This window comes from Phocoena sinus, chromosome 1, assembly GCF_008692025.1.
Source record: "Phocoena sinus isolate mPhoSin1 chromosome 1, mPhoSin1.pri, whole genome shotgun sequence".
Taxonomy (NCBI): domain Eukaryota; kingdom Metazoa; phylum Chordata; class Mammalia; order Artiodactyla; family Phocoenidae; genus Phocoena; species Phocoena sinus.
In genome coordinates, this window is record NC_045763.1 from 25,604,079 (window position 1) to 25,624,373 (window position 20,295).

Genomic DNA, 20,295 nt, shown 5'->3' on the forward strand with positions numbered 1-20,295 from the left:
CAGCCTCAGTCTTCTATGGAATATTCCTGAAACCTTTTAGCTTCCCTTCCCAACTGGCCTTTTCAAGAGCCAGTTTGCCACTACCTCAATTCAACTGAACTAATCCTAGCTGAATGCCTATCTCGTGCCAGGTGGTGTTAGGCTTTGGGGATTCGGTAATTAACAAGATACACTTCAAATTCAGTACTCCAAAGAGGTCAGAAAGAGCTCTTCTAACCAGACTTTCCTTGGCTGGAAAAAGAAAAAGCAGGCTTTGTGATCTGCTTTGTGACCCAGTCATTCTCCCTCCCTGTGCCTCTTTTTCCCCAGAAAGGAAGGCCTGACTTTGTATAAAATCTATAATAGATGTATGTGTGTTAAACTCCATATTTCCATTTGCCTAGGCTAAAAACCTCGGACTAATCCTGATCTTCTCTTTCTTCCACACACCTATCCAAATTTGTCAACAAATCTTGTTGACTTTACCTTCAAATCCAGACTCCAACCATGTTTCATCACCTCACCCAGTCTGGTACAAACTATTAATATCTCTTGCTAAGATCACTGCCATAGCATCCTGGTCTCCCTGATTCCACCCTTGTGCCACTACAGTCTATTCTCACAGGGCAGCTGGTGATTCTTTAAAAATGGAAGTTCAGGTGGCTTCCCTGGTGGTGCAGTGGTTAAGAATCCGCCTGCCAATGCAGGAGACACTGGTTTGAGCCCTGCACCAGGAAGTTCCCACATGCCACGGAGCAACAAAGCCTGTGCTCCACAACTACTAAGTCTGTGCGCCTAGAGCCTGTGCTCCGCGACAAGAGAAGCAACCGCAATGAGAAGCCCACACATGGCAATGGAGACCCAATGCAGCCAATAATTAATTAATTAATTTTTAAAATGGATGTACAAACCCTCCACTAGCTCCCACCTCATTCAGAGTAAAAGCCACAGGTCCATTCCTTCTCATGTCTGACTCTCATGTCTATTCCATTCCAAGCCACACTGGCCTCCTTGCTGTTTCTTTTTTTTTTTTTTTTTTTTTTGGCGGTACGCAGGCCTCTCACTGTCGCGGCCTCTCCCGTTGTGAAGCACAGGCTTCGGACGCGCAGGTCCAGCGGCCATGGCTCACGGACCCAGCCGCTCCGCGGCATGTGGGATCTTCCCGGACCGGGGCACGAACCCGCGTCCCCTGCATCGGCAGGCGGACGCGCAATCACTGCGCCACCAGGGAAGCCCTCCTTGCTGTTTCTTAAACACACCAGGCATGCTTGTACCTGAGGGCCCTTCCAATGACTTTTCCCCTCTGCCTGGACTGCCCCCTTTCTCCAGATATCTGCAGCACTGACTCACTCATTTCCTTCAAGTGTTTGTTCAAAAGTCACCTTCTCAATGAAGCCTACTGACTACCCTGTTTAAAATTGCAACCTCCCATCCCCCTTTCCTGTTTTCCTCCACAGTAATCATTCCCTTCTAACATACTGCAGAATTTACTAATTTTTTTATCCATCTCCTCCCATTTAACTGTAAGCTCTGTGAGTATCTATTAATTAAATATCTACTAAATCATTTAATTAACTGACTATTGTTGTCTATTATGTGCCAAAGACTTTGCTAAGTAACGGAGGTACCAGACGATTGAGACATCTTATAGGTCTTATGAGGGAAGAAATCATAACGGTTACTAGTAGCAGCTCATTTATCGAGTGCTTCCTCTGTGTTAAGTGCTTGCCATATATCATAATAGTAATGACAGCGAACATTAATTACTACAGACTCTGAAAAAAACAAAAATAGACTCTGTTCTACATGCATTATTTCACCTTATAGGCCACCAAGGCCTATAAGGTGAATATTACCAGTAAAGAGCAAGAAACAGGATTTCAAGTCTTGGAACTGGCAGAATCAGGAATTGAACTAAGGTGGTGGAAGACGGATAGGGTCAGATGTGATAAATAATTAGGACTTAGGGTCAGCAATACTAGGTGGAAGATTGGATGTGGGGGTAGAAGGAAATGGAGAAATAACTCCCAGGTTTTGATTGGGGTGGACCTAAGAGCAATAAGGCCAAAGAGAAAAGATGAAAGCCCAACTTGGGACGCGATGAGTTTGAGGCGCCGGAGGAACACTCACGGATGCAGGAACCGAGAGGCTATTCCGGCCCCCTCCCTCGGCCCTGAAGTGGTGCTGGGAGAAGGCACGCAAGGTAAGAGAAGGCGGTGGGTTACCCTCCCTCTCGGGCTTTTCAGCAGCATCTGCAGGAAACGCGTGGGGGACCGCGAGACAAAGAGCGCGCGGGACTGCCTTGGTCCGAGCGGCCCCTTTAAGAAGCGCGCCCCCAGCTTCTAGCCCGCCTTGTATGCAAATTTAGCGGTGAGGCGGGAGCGCGCAGCTGATACCAGGGGACTGGGCTGCGGCGGTTAGTCCTCTCCCGGCCGCCGTCGCCTCCGACATATTGCCCGCTGGAGCTGCGGCGGCGAAGCGGAGAGCGCCGGGGGGAGGAGATGGGTGAGCGGCGCGGGTCCAACTCGGCCCGGGAACGGGCGGGCTCGGGGGTTAGGACGGCCAAGCTGCTAATTGCTCCCCCACGCGGACAGGATCCCGGCGAGGGGAGGGGGAGGGGATGTGGGCGTAGAGGGACCCCGCCCCCTCCTGTCGTTTAGCGGGTGGGGCTTCTGTTGTGGGGGCGGGACATCGGAGCGGTGGGAGGGGCTTCCAAATGCGGAGGCTCCCTGGGGGCTTTGGTGAGGACCCAGTCTTCTGGGCTAGAGTGGGCCGAGGCTTAACGGCGGGCGTGGCCTTAGTGCTAAGGGCGGAGCTCCTGAGCTGTAGGCCCTGGTGCAGGGGCAAACTTTCTGGGCAGTAGGGGGCTTTGTACTGGCGAGGTGGGCCTGGAAGGAGACCTTCCAGAAGAAGGGAGCCCACTCTGGAGCCAGGCAGAGAGAGCTTTTATTGGCTTGTGGGCGGGTTTTATGAGCTGACAATTGTGTGTAGGCGGGGCTTCTGGGTTGAGGGGCTTTATGTGGGTGCAGAGCTTCTAAACAGAGCAGAGTGGGTGTGGGCAGAGCATCTGGACTGAGGGTGCCTGTGTGGGGTTTTCTAAGCCAGGTACAGTGGTGCATGAACAGAGCTTTGGGGCTGGGGGCTGTTTGGGGCAGAGCTCCCAGACAAGAACTTTTCCGAGACGTGTGGGAAAAACTTACAGGCCGAGAAGCTAGGGCAAGGGGTGTGTGTGTGTGGAGGCTGCTCTGCTGCCATGAGGAGGTATGAACAAGGCTATAACTTTGACTGGGACTGGGATGGTGCCTTGGAGCTTTGTGCAGGACTTTTGTGCAGGGTGATGCCTGGGAGCTTGGGCTAGACTGCTAAGCCTAGAAAAAGAGGTTGCAGGTCCAAGTTTTGGGTTCACAACCACACCATTCTCCCTTGACACTGTGCTCAGGCCCTGGGTCCTGACTGTGAGAGTCCAGGATGCCCACTGAGCTGGATCTTGGGTCCTGGAGAAAAAACTTCAAGGGTGCCCATAATTGTAAGCCTACAGGGAGTTGTAGTATCTGAAAGGAGCAGTGTACACCAGCGCTAAGAGCGCAGGACCCAGACCCCCAGACTACCTGTGACACAATGTAAACTGAGTTTACCAATCTGTGGAACCTTTCCGGATTCATTCCCTCATCAACAGTTATTGAGCACTGACTTCATGCTGGGCACTGTGGTAGGAGGAGGGGATACAACAGTGAAAAGGACAGATCAGGATAGTGACCTCACTGGTCTTCCATTCCAGTGGGAAAGATAGACAGTAAATATGTTAACAAATGAATAAGATGAAGAGTGAATTGTGAAAAAACATAGAAATAAGATAGTTATGGGGGCAGATACTTACAAAATGGCAGGGAATGGCTCTCCAGAGAGTACAGCAAGTGCAGAAGGTAGCAATAAGCTTGGTTTGCTCAAAGAGAGAAAGGCCAGGCTGGCTGAAGCATGGGGGCGAGGCAGGGAATGGTAGGAGATAAGTTGGAAGAGGTGGGCAGGGGCCAGACCATGGATCTCTGTAACTGAGTGACAAAATGAGACAGCAGGTAACTGGCAGCCAGTATCATTGCTGTTATCCTTGATATATGCCCTCTGGCTTGAGGATCTACCTTATGTCGAGCCCTGCAGGAGGACGAAGAGGTCCCAACAGGACATCCTACTGTCGAAATCCACTCTGTGAGCCAGGATCCTCTGGGGGCTCAGGTGGGGGCCACACTTCCAGCGCATCAGTCACCAGTGTCCGTTCCCGCACCAGGTAAACTACTTTCTGTCTCTTGTGCCTCACTGTGGGCTCTCAGGAGCAATCTGGACAAAGCTCTCCCTGACTGGGCTCTAGGGTGTGATACCCTAGATGCCAGATGGGAGCTGAAAGGGTGGGGAGCAGCAGAAAAGTCCCAGAGGGTGGTCAGTGGGACAGATGCAGTGGGACATAGTGTAATAAACCCGAAGGCCTGGATTCCAGTTACAGTTCTGCTTCTGATTTGCTGGTGGCTTGGACAAGTTGTCTCCCCTCTCTGGGCCTCCTTTTCTTTATCTGTAAAATGGACCTAATAATTCTTTCCTTCCTGGGGAATGTTGGAAAGACTGAATCAGTTTATGAATAGGAAAAGGCTCTGTCATCTCCTTTGTCTGACAGGCAGGATTAGGAGGACTCCATCCCTGCCCTGAGCTGCTTTTCTGGTCCTGCTTCGCAATCCTGTGCCCCAGAAGTGCTTCTTGGTAGGGTTCTCAGGTCAGCTCCTGACGTTGTTCCCTCACACCCCCAGGAGCAGTTCTGGGACGGGCCTCTCCAGCCCCCCCACTGGCCACCCAGACGGTCGTGCCCCCTGCAGCACTGCAAGATCCCCGAGCTGCCAGTCCAGGCCAGCATTCTGTTTGAGTTGCAGCTCTTCTTCTGCCAGCTCATAGCCCTCTTCGTCCACTACATCAACATCTACAAGACAGTGTGGTGGTATCCGCCCTCCCACCCGCCCTCCCACACCTCCCTGGTAGGTGCCCAGCTAGGACCCGCTGTGTGTGTGTGTGTGTGTGTGTGTGTGAGTGAGTGACATGTTTGGTTTTAGTTTAGCATAGCTTACGCAGAACCCTGTGTGTTTGGCCTCATGCTGGGCATGAGAGGTATAAAAAGAACAGGAAACTGATGATTCCTGAACGCTCACCCCTAGTGTGCTCAGCACCACACTGCACAGTGTAATGGTAGCAGAGATGAATCTGACTCAGATTTTGTCTAAAGGAGCACAGAGTCTTAAGTCCTGCGGGGGAGGTGAGTCACAGGCATACATGGCTATTTCAAGGAGAGGAAAGAGCTCTGTGCAGAAGGAGAGGTGCAGGGGCAGGGGCATGGGTGATCAGAGCAAGAGGGCTCACACACCACTCTCTTGTCTCCAGGGACTGTCCCACTTTCCTCCTCTGGGTCCTGTTCTACTCCTCTAGGTATTTTCCTGGTCTGACTCAGCTGGAGGCCTGTGAAGGTCAGAGAGTGGGGACAGTCCTGATGGAAAGGACTGGGCAGGGGGAGGTGGGTATGCGAAAAGCCCGTACGTGGGCAGGGGGCCCACGTGACCCCCAGCCTCTGCCCCCTGACAGAATTTCCACCTGATCGACTTCAACTTGCTGATGGTGACCACCATTGTTCTGGGCCGCCGCTTCATTGGGTCCATCGTGAAGGAGGTGATTGGGTCCCAGAGGCTGGCTGGGGAACTCTGGGACTCCCCTTTACCCATGGGGGTACCAAGGAGGTGTGCCCAGCCCTTCAACCCTGAGGCATTTCCTTGGGGCTCCCTTTGAACTTGGTTGAAGAGTATTACATCCCCATCGGCTCTTGGAGTTTCCTGGGCGTCGAGGGAAAGGATTCACCTTGCCAGGTTCTGCCCAGCCTGCTGCCCCACGTTTCCCCGGGCGGGATCACGGGCCATGTTGGGTGGGATTTGGGCACAGCCCCCATGACCTCCATCCAAGGCCCCATCCCGTCCTATCTCACCCTGACCCAGGCTTCTCAGAGGGGGAAGGTCTCCCTCTTTCGCTCCATCATGCTGTTCCTCACCCGCTTCACCGTTCTCACGGCAACAGGCTGGAGTCTGTGCCGCTCCCTCATCCACCTCTTCAAGACCTACTCCTTCCTGAACCTCCTGTTCCTCTGCTATCCGTGAGTACCCCTCACTCCACCCCCTCACTGCCCAGCACCTGTTCCTGACCTCTGCCCTGAGTGTGGCTGGGCACTGGGTCCCCGTACCCAGTAGACTCACAGGCAGGCAGCAACAGTACCCTCTCACATTGTCTGACAATATCATCCTGAGATCAGGACGATTAGCTTTCTTTTGCAGGAGCAGAAACTGAGACGGCAGGCATAATTTCCCCAAGGTGCCCTCAAGGGGGAGGTCAGAAGGGGACTCAGATCTGAGTGTATATCCCACAGCTCCTGAGGGGGTATGCACGGGCTTCATCCTTCCTCTCTCTTCCTTTCCTCTCTCTCTGGTTCTTTCTCTTTCTCTGTCTCTTTGCATATCTTAGTGTTTATGTAGTCTCTCGGTGCCTCCCCCAGGTATGTATGCTTGCAAGCACCTGGGTGCACGCATGTTTCTGTGTGGGTGTCTGTGCATGAAGCGTGTGTGTGTGTGTGTGTGTGTGTGTGTGTGTGTATCTTCACATGCATATCTGTATGTCTGTCTGTGTGTCTGCTTTGCTCACTCACTTCCTCCGTCTTGCCAGAACCCAGATTGTTGAGGATGGAAAGATAGTGTCTGGGAGGAGCACAGGCCTGCCCCTTTCTGGACTAGAACTGGGGAGAGCTTTGGCAAGATGTCCACTCTGGCTGTTTCTGGGGCAGGCTGCTGGCGGCCTGGGCATTAACAGTCATTTCCCAACCCCTGGGCTTTCTGAGTCATGAACTTCCTCAGGCTGGGTCACCTCAGTTCCCTGGGAAGCTTCAGAACTGGACACTCGTCTCTCCCCTGCGTGATCAAAAGGTCACTGTCATGGTAGGAGCCAAATCACACTTGCTTTAGTTATAACTAGTTTTTAATTAAAAGAGTGATACATGTGTCACGTAACAATATTAAACTTTACAGAAGCTTTTAACATAGTAAATGGAAGTCCCACATAATCTCAGTCCTCCAGAAAACCATTATCTTGCAGCATGTCCTTCTAAATTTTTTCTGTACAAGTACCCACACATATACATTTTTTAAAAACAGAAAAATAGGGTTAATCTCTATGCATGATAATGTATAATTTATTACACGTTCACATAGTCATATAACTTGGATATTTTCCCATGGCAGTATATATGGGTCTGCCTCAGTTGTTTAAATGGCCTCATAATATTCCATTGAATAGACTTTCCACAATTTGTTTTGTTTGTCTTCTGTTGGTGGGCTTTTGAGTTGTTTCTAGCTTTTCCCTATTGGAAACAATGAGGCAGGGAACATTCTTTTGCATACATCTTTGCACACTTGTCCAAAATTTCTGTACAACAGATTCCCAGAAGTAGAATTATTGCACCAAAAGGTATGTTTTACATTTTTGATAGATATCAACAAATGGCCCTCCAAGATTGTACTGATTAGAAATGTCAACGGTTGCCTTAATTTGACACTTTCTGGTGACTACTCAGACATCACCCAGTGTTCATATTTTGCTTTATTTTATATTATTTAATCTTTAAATTTTTATTAATATAAGACCACGTATATCATAAAAAAATCAAATTCAATAGTGCTAAAAAAACTTGATGATGGGAATTCTCTGGTGGTCCAATGGTTAGGACTTCGTGCTTTCACTGCCGAGGGTGCGGGTTCGATCCCTAGTCAGGGATCTAAGATCCCACGAGGTGTGGTGTGGCCAAAAGAAAAAAAAAAAAGCTTATGATGAGAAACAGCCTTTAACCCCACCCTCCAGATTTTTAGTCCCACTTCTCAAAAGCAACCTCTTTTACTGTTTCTGGTTTTAAGTGTTCTCTGAGTTACCTCCATAATTTTAATATCCTTATGCTTTTGTTTATTTCTTTACACATTTATTTATTGATTTTATAATTGGGTAATAGGTTCACATCATTAAAACTGAAAAACAGATAAAAGAGCGTAGAATGAAAAATTCTTCCCTTGACTCCTGTCTCCCAGCTACCCAGTTTCCCTTCCACTCTTAGAAGGAAGGGAACCTAACCATCACGAGGTAACCGCCATGTTTCTGGTTTCTTGTATATCCTGGAAATGAATGTTCTGTGCATATACAAGCATACCACACACACACGCACACACACACACACACACACATACACACGCACACATGCACATATACATTGATTCCCTGCATTGACAGATGAAGATTTACTTCACCTTCCATCCGTACTGTTCCTAGTATTTGATAATTGTTATTATTTTTAATTTTCTGTTGGGCCTCTTTTTCAATAATATGAGTATGCCTGTGTTTTTTATTCCATCAACAATAGTCAGTGTCTTAATCCCTTTTATGTAAGAACATAATATTAGGAGCCCTGTCCATTGGCTTTTCCTCCCCTCTTCCTCCTATCACTTCCTGGCAGCTGTACTCTTATATTGTCATGCTTGACATTCATATTCTCCTATATAGCCACATTTAAGTCTTCCATTCTTTGTCTAAGGCTAATTCTAAAAATTAAAAACCAATAAGTGGCCTTGATATTATTGTGAGTATGAAAATATTATTCACTGCAGGACCAAGTAGTATGCATAGATGATATTCCTTCTCTATATTTACTGAATTATAATCTTGGGCCTCTTAAAATAAGAATGTTCCTAGTGTCAAGGTCAAATGGTTTCTCTTTTCTTATATTCCATCAATTGCTTAAAACCATGCCACATTTTAGTTTGCTTCATATTTAGATTGTAACTTTCTTATATAGCTTTTTATTTTTCTTGGAGTTTCTAATTGCCTTTCTTTTTTCTTGTTGACAAAAGAATGATGGGCCTTCAACATATCCTCAAGTTTATCCAGCCTGTCAGTCATACTACCTGTTGCCTGGAGTCCATTTTTCCCTCCAAAGACATCCCTCCTGGAGCCCTCCATCCTCCTGCTCCAGTCTGGAGTGGTTGCTCTTTAAGCCTGCTATACAGCTCTCAGCCTGGGACTCCTTTCCTGCCCTCCTGGTTGGATCCACTGTTTCTTGGATCCTGTGTCTTCTTCTTTCTTGGTTTTCTCCCTTATTTTGCTGGAGTGCATTATGAGGTAATTTTCTTAACAAGGGGTATATGGGAGGTATATACAGTCTTAGTCCTTGCATGTCTGAAAATGTCTTTATTCTGCCCTCATACTTGATTGATGGTTCAGCCAAATGTCGATTTCTAAGTTCAAATTCATATTCTCTCAGAATTTTGAAGATGTTGCTCCATTGTGTCTAGCATCCAGTGTTTCTAATGAGAAGTCTGATGCTAGTTTGATTCCAGTTACTTTGTGGATGACTTGTTTTTTCCTTTCTGAAAGCTTTTGGGAGCATTCTGTTTATCTTTTGATTATTTGAAATTTCACAAGAATGTGTCTGATATGGAACTTTTGTCATTCATCTTATCAGTACTCTAGGACTTTTTTTTTTTTTTTAAATTTTATTTATTTATTTATTTATGGCTGTGTTGGCTCTTCGTTTCTGTGCGAGGGCTTTCTCTAGTTGCGGCAAGTGGGGGCCACTCCTCAACGCGGTGCGCAGGCCTCTCACTGTCGTGGCCTCTCTTGTTGCAGAGCACAGGCTCCAGACGCGCAGGCTCAGTAACCGTGGCTCACGGGGCTAGTTGCTCCGCGGCATGTGGGATCCTCCCAGACCAGGGCTCGAAACCGTGTCCCCTGCATTGGCAGGCAGACTCTCAACCACTGCGCCACCAGGGAATCCCTAGGACTTTTTTAACCTGGAGATTTGTGTATTTCTTCAGGTCAGGGAAATTTTCTTCTATTATTTCTTTGATAATGTCTTCCCTTCCATTTTTTCTGTCCTCTCTGGGACTTCTCTGCGTCGGATGGTAGACCTCATAGATTGGTCATCTGTTTCTCTTATATTTTCATATTTTTCATCTTTCTCTCTTTCTTCCTCTCCCTCCATCCCTCCCTCCCCTCTTTCTTTCTCTCTCTGACTCTGTCTCTCTCTTTCTCTATCTATCTTTTTCTCTTTCTTTTTACTTTATCTTTAGGGGGATTTTCTCAACTTCATCTTCTAGCTTTTTTATTGAGATTTTCTTCAGCAGTCATATTTTTCATCTCTAAGTCCTCTTTCTGGATTTCTGATTGTTCTTTTCTCATAGCATTCTGTTCTTGTTTTAAAGATCTCTTAAAAGAGATCTCTTTTAAAGATCTCTTCCCTCAATTTTGTCTTTCCACTGGGTCAATTTTTCTGTTTCATGCTGCTAGTTTTCTAAGTGTAGTTAGTTTCTTTGGTTGTCTGTTTACATTTAAGAGTGGAGGACTGAGTGGCTTGGAATGCACTTTCTCTCCCTCTGCCATTGTATACGTGAATGGGAGGTTTGACTGGGGATTCTAAGTATGTGGGCAGGGCACACTGACTGGTAGACTTTGCTTTAGGAAGAGTGAGTGAGGTGCTAATTGTCAAGCTGTGGGCACCCATAGACCAGAAAGGGGAGGGGGGTATTACTCTAGGGTGCCCCCATTAGAGACCTCAGTTATCCTCAGTTTATTCAGTTTCTTTAGAGAAGAATCTTTCAGGGCAGATTGTGTCAGGTTTGTAAGAGAAAGGGAGTGACTCATAAATGAATACAGATCTGTGTTTAATCCCGTTTGTTCAGCCCTCCTTCTCACTTCTACCCTCTATCAAATGTGCCCACTTCAAGCCAGTCTCTCTTGGGCCACTCTGGGCAGATAAGCTCCTACCCCCATTGTAACCCTCTCATGGCACATTCTAGACCTACGCTATCCAGTTTAGTAACTTCTAGCTGCCTATTGTTATTAAACATTTGAAATAGGCTAGTTTTAACTGACATGTGCTGTTAGTGTAAAACCGTACCACTGGATTCTGAAGACTTAGTACGAAAAAAGAAAGTAAAATATCTCATTCATAAATAATGATTATATATTGAAACGATAATATTTTGTCTATACTGGGTTAAGTAAAATAGACTATTAAAATTAATTTCTCCTTTTTTTTTAATGCGGCTACTAGAAAAATTTTAAATTACATGTGTGACTCTCGTATTTCTATTGGACTGCGCTACTCTAGATGATGACCTCCTCATCTGTCAACGTGTTTCCATCTGCAGATGGAAATTTGTCAGAATCACTTATGTACTGATAACCCTCACTCCCATTCTCTTTGCTGATATGGATTTATTTTCTACTTTTATTTATTTACTTTCTACATTGATACTGTCACATCTAGGATGGAGAGGATGAAAGAGGATCTGCCATCTTGCATGTGAAGTTGTTTCTAACTTGTGACCTGTCAGAGCAGCTACTCGCTGTTATCAAATAATTTAATTGTATCGGCAGTCCTTCGTAGTGGGAAAGCCAAGAAGATTCTTAAGTACTTTTCCTTAAGGTTGAGTCTGAAGCCCTTGTATGTTCGTGTAGGTGCCCCACGCCCTCATTCCCACCAAGTGCCCTGAAAAGTGTTTTGGGAATCCCATTTCAGTGTTCTTTTCTGTCCCACAGAATCATTGACCTCTTTCTTTTCTAAACAAAATTGTGTTGATCTACTTTAGGCCAGACACCATGCTGGGCATTGTTGCAAAGATTAAAAGAGAGTATTTATAAAAACACTAGCATAATGTCTGACTGAGCATAGAGAATCAGTACAAGCTAGGTAACTTAAGGCAAGTTAAGGAAACTGAGGCTCTTAGAGATTATATAACTTGCCCTAAATCACAGCATTAGTAAGTGGCAGAGCTGGGATTTTAATCCTAGCCTATTTGACCCCAAAGGTTATGCTCTTGACCAGAATTCTCTAAGGTATCTTACTTGAACCTTACCCTAGGAGAAGTGGAAGCATTCCCATTTTATAGGCCAGAAAGCAAAAACCCAAAGAGGCTAATTATATGAGTGCCCAAGAACACTCATATTTCCCTTCCTGGAAGTTCAGAATAAAGAAAGAGGACATTACTATAGATAAGAAAATGTAGGATTCTCACTGGGTCTGGCTCCTGGCAGCAGCTCAGGGACCCTCCTGGAGCTACGTCTGAGGGCCCTGGGGAAAATTGAGAGGCCCTAAGCTATAACAAGGAATGCCTGTCAAGAGCACCTATCATGACGTTCCATGTACTGTGCTTGGCACTTACCCACTTTAATGATCTACTCTTCTGGGCTATGGGTCTGTCTAGTTTTCTCCTTAAATGATATCAGCCACACACTCTATCTCTTAACTAATCAGCTCCAGCCCTGACCTAGGGGTACTCCTCAGGGAGAGTGGTTTGTACTGTTCAAGGGCCCATTTCAGTGCCTGGCACATAATAGACACACAATAAATATTGTTCCTGAACTGTCCTCCTCTGCAAGCTAAAGAGCTGCCCCCATGTGCACCCATGACAATGTCTACCTCTCCTTTGTGGTACCATGTATATTTTCTTTTCTTTTCTTTTTTTTTAACATCTTTATTGGGGTATAATTGCTTTACAATGGTGTGTTTGTTTCTGCTTTATAACAAAGTGAATCAGTTATACATATACATATGTTCCCATATCTCTTCCCCATGTATATTTTCAGTTAGTGAATTACTTGGTAGTATTTGCTGAGTATCTGTCTTGATCACACGGTGCCAGACAGTTCTGGATTTGAATCCCAGCTCTATTACTTCCTTACTAGTTGTGTGAGCTTTCGGAATCCACTCCACCCTGTCTGAGTCAAAGCTTCCTCAGCTGAAAAGGGCACAAACTAACAGTACCTAACACAGAGTTAAGAGAAACAAAAGAAGAGATGCATGTAAGCACTTAGTACAGTATCTGGGAGCACTGGTTGTGCCCAGTGAATGTGACTGTTAAGATGACTGCTAGGCAGCAGTAGTCTGTGAGGGCCGGGGACTCGTGTCTTGCTTCCTACTGTATACCTGCCGCTCAGCACAGTGCTTGGCACGCACTTAGTGCTAATACATGGGTTGAATGACTGATCATTGGCTGGGGAGGCTGGATGGCTAGAGGGACCGGTAGAGTCCTCCCCTCTGAACAGCCAGGAGAGCTAAAGCCCAGGTGGGCTTTAGCTCTTGGTGTGAAGAGTTGGGATCCTGGCCCTTGGGCAGGCCTGCCCTCCACCCCTGTCTTCCCCAGCAGGTTTGGGATGTACATTCCGTTTCCTGCAGCTGAACTGTGACCTCCGCAAGACAAACCTCTTCAGCCACATGGCCTCCATGGGTCCCCGGGAGGCGGTCAAGTGGCCTGGCACGGAGCCGGGACTACCTGCTGACACTTGCGGGAGACGTGGAAGCAGCACACGCGGCAGCTGTACGGCCCGGACGCCATGCCCACCCACGCCTGCTGCCTGTCGCCCAGCCTCATCCGCAGTGAGGTGGAGTTTCCTCAAGATGGACTTCAACTGGCGCATGAAGGAGGTGCTGGTCAGCTCATGCTGAGCGCCTATTTACGTGGCCTTTGTGCCTGTTTGGTTCGTGAAGGTGCGTAGCTTGACCCAGGGAGGATGAAAGGGGGCTCACCCTGCTGCCTGCCCCCCAGGAGCCCTCTTGCTCGCATAAATAACTCTGCTGCTCTTGATGAGATTCCCATATGTGCTCTTGAGGGCCAGAGTGACTCCTGCCTTCATTTTAGAGTGGAAAAAAACAAGGCTTGCTGAATGGACGTGGCCCGCACGAGGTCACCAGCCAGCAAGGGGGAATGGCATTGTTGTTTGTAATACTTGGTAACGGAAGGCGGTGACTTTGGTGTTTCAGTGTGGCGGTTTTGGCACAGGCACGTACACAGTGTCCTGCTTTGTCATTAAGTTCGAAAGGCAGGACTCATCCAGATCTGGGGGACTCCAAAGGCCTGTGCTCTCTCTCTGGCTTGTATGGCCATGTGGAAGGTACCCTCCCCAGCTGGCTTGACACATTTTCTCTGAGGATGGGCTGCCTGAATGATTGGGGTTGAGAGGACTTCATGTCCGTTGGGCACCTACAACCTGCTAGAGCTTTGATGAGTATTATAATCCTCCTCACGCCTCTCAGAGGTGGTTACTCATATGATCCTCATTTAACGGATGAGGAAGCTAGCCCAAGAGAAGTGAAATGACTTGCCCAAGGTCACAATAGTGACTAAGCAGCAGAGGCAAGATTTGAACTCATTTCTGTTGAACCCCAGAGCCTGTTTCTCTGGCTCAGAGTGGGAATAATTTTCTTTGTAGAAAACTGAGTAGTGGGCATCATAGGGTTTAAGCCCATGATTAAGCCACCTTTGGTTAGGTGTTCAGCTCCTTCGTCTCAGGCCACCCCGAGGTCTCTCTAGGGCTGTCTTGATCTCTGAGACAGATGGAATCAGGGATGGGGGAGGGAGTGAGGCCATTATGGGTGTCCAAGGTCTCCACCCACCTCCCGCTGCCCCCAGAACACACATTACTATGACAAGCGCTGGTCCCTGCGAGCTCTTCCTGCTGTGTCCATCAGCACCTCGGTGATCCTCATGCAGCACTGCTGCCTGCCAGCTACTGCGACCTGCTGCATAAGGCCGCTGCCCCACCTGGGCTGCTTGGCAGAAGGTTTGACCCAGCACTGTGCTCCAATGTACTGCAGCACCCGTGAGTCTGCCCTTCTCTGCTCGACCCCCAGCCCCCCTGGTCAGTGTCTGGAGTCACTCACCTCCCTGCTCATCAACTCATTCATTCGATCAGCAAATAGTTATTGAGCATGTCTTGTATGCTAGGCCTTGTGGCCAGAGTGCGATATGGCAGGGCCCAGGAAGGACATGTCTCCTGTCCTTGGGTAACTTGCAGTGTCTTAAAGATGGGAGGAAGGCAGGTGGTAAATTCATAGACTCATTGACTTTCTCATTCACTGACTCAGGTACTTGCTCATTGGCTGATTTGCTCATGCATTCACTCATTGCTTCCCTCCTTCCACTCACTCATCCATTCCAATCATTGGCTAATCTACTCTTTCAGAAAGCATTTACTTCTACTAAGCTGTCCCAGGCCTGGTGCTGTGTATTGGCAAAGGAGCTTGGACTTTGACCTATAGGCAGAGGGGAGCTATGGAGGTTTTTGAACAGTGGAGGGACCCATTCCAAGGTGTGCCTTAGAAACATCGTCCTGGTAACAGGGTATGGTCTGTGTTAGTTGATGACATACCCTGGCCAGGGAAGAAAAGCCACAGGGAGGAAATGGCTAAGATGAGACCCCTTGAGGAGTTACAGTCTGGTGCGGGTGATAGCCGTGTACACAAAGAATTAGGATGAGTGGGGTGAAAAAGGCCCAGCTGCGGGATGGCATTGCACTCAGAGCAGAGGCAGAAGACACCCTGCTCAGGAGCCCTGAGGGGCTGGACTGTCCTCCCCTCAGCCTGACCCATCCTTCCTGGTGCCTAGCATTTCTACAGCCCTTCATCACCGTCTTTTTACCCCGGTTATGCTAATTTTCCTGCCTGTATTCCCCCATTAGACTGGAAGCTCCTCAAGGCTGGGACCATCTCTGAATCACATCTGAGTCTTGGGCCCAGCACAAGGCCCAGCCGAGAAGAGGCCCCTAGGACAGGTTTGTAGAGGTAGGCCCACAGAGATGCGAAGGGAGGCCGCAGAGGCCAAGCCTCCTGATGTTGGCCCTCCATGCCAGTCAGGGTCCCTCTCAGGCTCTGTCCAGGTGGTCCAGAGAGTGGATGGATATTGCCAAATGGGCTGAAGTGGGGCTTGGCTTAGCCTAAGGCTCTGAGGGGAGGGGGGAGTAGAAAGAGAGTACATGACTGAATATGAGGATAAACCTGCCCATGGCTCACCATGGTCCTCAGGTAAGATCCAGGCTCCTTCACGTGGCTTCCCGTGATGAACTGACTCCTACCAGCCTTTCTGCTCTGTCTCTTCCCATGCCCCAACTCATACTCTGCTCTAGCCAGACCCAGCCTCTTCGGATCCTCCAATTCTGTATGTTCTTTTTTTTTTTTTTGCTGCATTGGGTCCTCGTTGCTACGCAGGGGCTTTCTCTAGTTGTGGCGAGCGGGGGCTACTCTTTGTTGTGGTGCTCGGGCTTCCCATTACAGTGGTTTCTCTTGTTGCGGAGCATGGGCTCTAAGCACACAGGCTTCAGTAGTTGTGGCTCGCGGGCTGTAGAGTGCAGGCACAGTAGTTGTGGTGCATGGGCTCAGTAGTTGTGGCGCATGGGCTCAGTAGTTGTGGCGCACAGCCTTAGCTGCTCCACAGCATGTGGGATCTTCCCGGCCCAGGGATCGAACCCATGTCCCCTGCATTGACAGGTGGATTCTTAACCACTGCGCCACCAGGGACGTCCCTGTATGTACTTTTGTATGCAGGCTTTTGCCTATGATGCATGTTTTGCGTGGAGTGACCTTTCCAATTTTCTTTTCCTGTTTAATTCCTATTCATCCTTTAGCACTTTGCATCCTCCAGGAACACTTTCCTGACCACCCAGGATAGGTTCAGTGTCCCTGCCCTGCCTGTGCTCTTCCTCTGCTGTGTTTGCTTAGTTACTTGCCCTGTCATTCCAAGACTAAAGCTCCTGAGGTCAGGGTCCTTGTCTGTCAAGCGCTCGGCCATCTCCTCACTCCTGGCAAATGCCTGGCTTGTGATAGGTCCAACAGCAAAATTTTTTTGTGTTTTTTGTATGTGAGCTTTTTTTAAGGTAGGATTTCCATACAGTGAAATTCACAGATCTTGAAGTGTACAATTCCTTGAGTTTTGATAAAGAATACACACCCATGTAACCCTTCCCCCATCAAGATACAGAACATTTCCAGCCCCTCAGAAAATTTCCTTATGGCCCTTCCCAATGACCCCTCCTCCCCTGGCAACCATCTTTTCATTTCATTTCACCATAGGTTAGTTTTGCCCTATTCTACAGCTTCATGTAAATTAAATCATACAGTAGACATTCTTCTTGGGTCCAGCTTCTTTCATTCAGCATATTGTTTGTGAGGTTCATCCATGGTTGTTGCATATGACGTGGTAACTGTTTTTTAAATGAAGGAATCGACAGGACAGGAGCATGAGATTGAGCTTCTTGTGGACAGTTATTCTCAGTCCTCTGGCCCAGGACCCTTATATTTCCTGGGAGATCTCAAAGAACAATGGAAGAGAATTCACTGGTCCCACAACCTTATTCACATGCTCTCTGGGGCGCCTCTGTGCCAGGCCTTGTGGCATGCTCCGAGGACACAGAAATGAATTGGACACCATCCCTTCCCTTCAGTGCTCCCAGACTAGTGAGGGATACAGGGAAATAAATAAGTGACAACACATTGGGGAAAGTGGACCGGTAGCAGGAGATTCAGGGAGCATTTAAAAGATGCTGAACTCTGTGGGATAAGGCATCTGGAAGAGCAGCCCAGCTGGAGTGAGCACCTTATGAAGAGACAGGAGCAGTCAGGTGTGCTGGAGGAACTAGAGGCAGTTCTGGGTGGCTTGAGCAGGCGCTATGTGGTGGGGGTCATGGAAGGCCACACTGGGACTCGGAGGCCATAACACATTGTTGGGGACTTGACTCCAGGGGCACCGGAAAGCCTTCAAAGGGTTTTGAGGAGAGACTAGTCAGGCTTGGCTTGGTGTTTCACAAAGACCACTCGGGCAGCTGTGTGGTGGACTGCTGGGAGGCTAGATGAATAAAATGACCCCAGGGAGGGAAAAGGGTTTTCTTGAAATCCCTCAGAGACGTGAATGTCAGCCCCGAACCTTCCGACTCCCAGTGCAGTGAATTTCTTACAGTTCTTACCCATTTTACAGAAAAGGCAACTAAGACCCAGAAAAGGAAAGTCATTGTGTCTAAGTGACAGAAATGGGAGTAGAGCCCTGGTGGTCACCCCATGCCCAGTCTTCTCACATCACCCTTGTGTGGGGTGAGCTGGGCATAAGGGGGTTTTGTCGGGCTGTGCCTCCAGGTGGACTGAAGAGTGCATGTGGCCACAGGGCGTGCTGGTGAAGCACAGCAAGAACGTCTACAAAGCAGTGGGCCACTACAACGTGGCCATCCCCTCCGATGTCTCCCACTTCCGGTGTCCACGTGAGTCTCCTCCCCTGGGAAGGAGGGGTGGGGCCTGATCTAGAGGGCAGGAGGATCAGCTGGGCAGGAAGGTGATGTCATAGCAAGAGGCGGCCTATTTCGATATTCCCAAATCCAAAAGAAGACAATGCACATGTGCAGCCCAAGGACGGCCATACAAATGATCCCTTCATAACTGTAGCTCACTTGGTACCAGATCTTTGAAAACATTGGGTGGAGGTAGAAAAGATGATACAACAAAAGGAGGGGTTGTTGGTGGTGAAAATAATTACACTCGTCATTCCTTACTGTGTGCTAGGCACTGTGGTAAACACTTTCCATGCACCCTCCCATTCAGTCTTCACCAGAACCTTGTGTATGAAAGAAATACCAGGGCTGTCCTGGTTTTCAGGTACTGAAATCAGCTTAGAGAGTTTAACTTGTTCCAAGGGTGCCTTACTGGGAAACTTGGGAACTAATGGTAATGACTCATGGACCCAGTACAATGGAAAGGGCTGCTCAAAATCATCTGGGCTGGTGGTTTCCATTTTATTTACTTATTTTACTGTTAAAATCCTTTTCTCCAACTCAGTCAAACTAAAGTTCAGTATATAGGACTTCATGGCGCTGCTCTGTTTGAAAGGGTTGGAACTCCCCTCACTTCCTGCTGACCACTGTGGTAGCCCCTAAAAGACCTCCTGGAACCTGGGCCTCTGAGGAACACAGTTTGAGAAATCATTGATCTGGGCTAACCTCTTCTTTTCCCAGTAGAGAAACCTGAGGTTCAGACAGGGAAGGGACTTGCCCAAGGTCCTGCAGCCTGTCAGGTGCAGAGCTGAGCCTGGCGTGCTGGTCTCTCGGACTCCTGTATCCTGGCACTTCTCCTGCCATCCTATAATCAGCTCTTGAGGTTTAGGTACCTTGGCCCCTGCAGAATCAAGATCCCTGGACACGATCATTCTTTTAAACTGACCAGAAAAATTTTCTTAGTCTCTACACTCTACCTTGCCCTGTAGACACCAGGTAAGAGTGATGTGTCTCCGTGTCCCCTGGAAGCTTCCGGCCTAGCGGGGGATGCTACACGTGAAATAGTAAATGACTCAGGCTGTAGAGTCTATAATAACTTTCCATGCCTCTGTCATAAGATTCTACTTTGTTCAGGCCTGACAGTACCCAGGAAGTCACATATAATAAGGTGTTGGTTTTCGACCAGCAAAAGTTTGAGAGAACAAGTAGGACTTCTCAAGAAAGGCTTCTGGGAGGAGGTGGAAGTTGATCCGGATCTTTTTTTTGTTTTTTTTTGATCCGGATCTTAAACAGCTTCTGTGGGAAGCAGTAGTCTTGACAGAAGGAAAACCACAAACAAAGGCAGAGAGATGGCAAGGTCCACGCCCAGCCCTATGAAGTCTTCCTCCCCACCCAAGTCTGCATGGGGCCCGAGAGCTTGACCCCTTCACTGGCCTACCCAGAACCCCCTTCCAAGAGGCAGGTTTCTGGAGCCCACTTTCCAGTCCATGCCTACTCTTTCCTGGGCAGTTCTTTTTCAGCAAACCCCTGCGGATCCTCAACATCCTTTTGCTGCTGGAGGGCGCTGTCATCGTCTACCAGCTGTACTCCTTAATGTCCTCTGATAAGTGGCACCAGACCATCTCACTGGCGCTCATCCTCTTCAGCAACTACTACGCCTTCTTCAAGCTGCTGCGAGACCGCCTGGTATTGGGCAAGGCCTACTCGTACTCGGTCAACCCCCAGAGGGACCTAGACCACCGGTTCTCCTGAGCCCCAGGGCGACCCAGGGACAGCATCCAGGCTTCAGCCAGGGGCTCCCTGGGAAGCGGCTGTTGGGGAGGGATGGGTGGGGGGCAAAAAAAAAAAAAAAAAAAAAAAGACAAAAAAAATCCACCAGAGCTTTGTATTTTTGTTACATACTGTTTTTCTTTGATAATTGATGTGATTATGAGGAGAAAAAAAAAGTCCTATTTTTATACTCCCAATAAGCCTGTGTCCTGTATTTCTTTCTCCTTTTCTTGCCTGTCAGGCAGAGAGCAGAGGTGTGGGATTCTTGGCCAGGACACCCCATGTGTGGCTTCTGGGGCCCCTGTGAGCTCTGCCTTCTCCAGTGGAGAAAAGATGAGACACCCGAGGTCACCGTAGCATGGTAGCTGCTGCTGGCCGAATGCTCGCTGTGTGCCAGAGGCTGCTCTA

General features: G+C 48.2%; 1 protein-coding gene across 1 annotated transcript; it reads left to right on the forward strand.

Annotated features, from left to right (window-relative positions):
- Positions 1–1,138: 1,138 nt before the first annotated feature.
- On the forward strand, positions 1,139–20,075 carry TMEM39B (transmembrane protein 39B). The gene is given in 17 exon segments (XM_032634771.1): positions 1,139–2,182; positions 4,135–4,261; positions 4,773–4,800; positions 4,802–4,828; positions 4,830–4,994; positions 5,593–5,676; positions 5,997–6,151; positions 13,236–13,254; positions 13,256–13,333; positions 13,335–13,370; positions 13,372–13,476; positions 13,478–13,576; positions 14,499–14,580; positions 14,583–14,688; positions 17,990–18,111; positions 19,107–19,113; positions 19,497–20,075. Coding segments are annotated over 17 exon segments (1,716 nt in total). The 5' UTR covers positions 1,139–2,079; the 3' UTR covers positions 19,870–20,075.
- Positions 20,076–20,295: the final 220 nt, after the last annotated feature.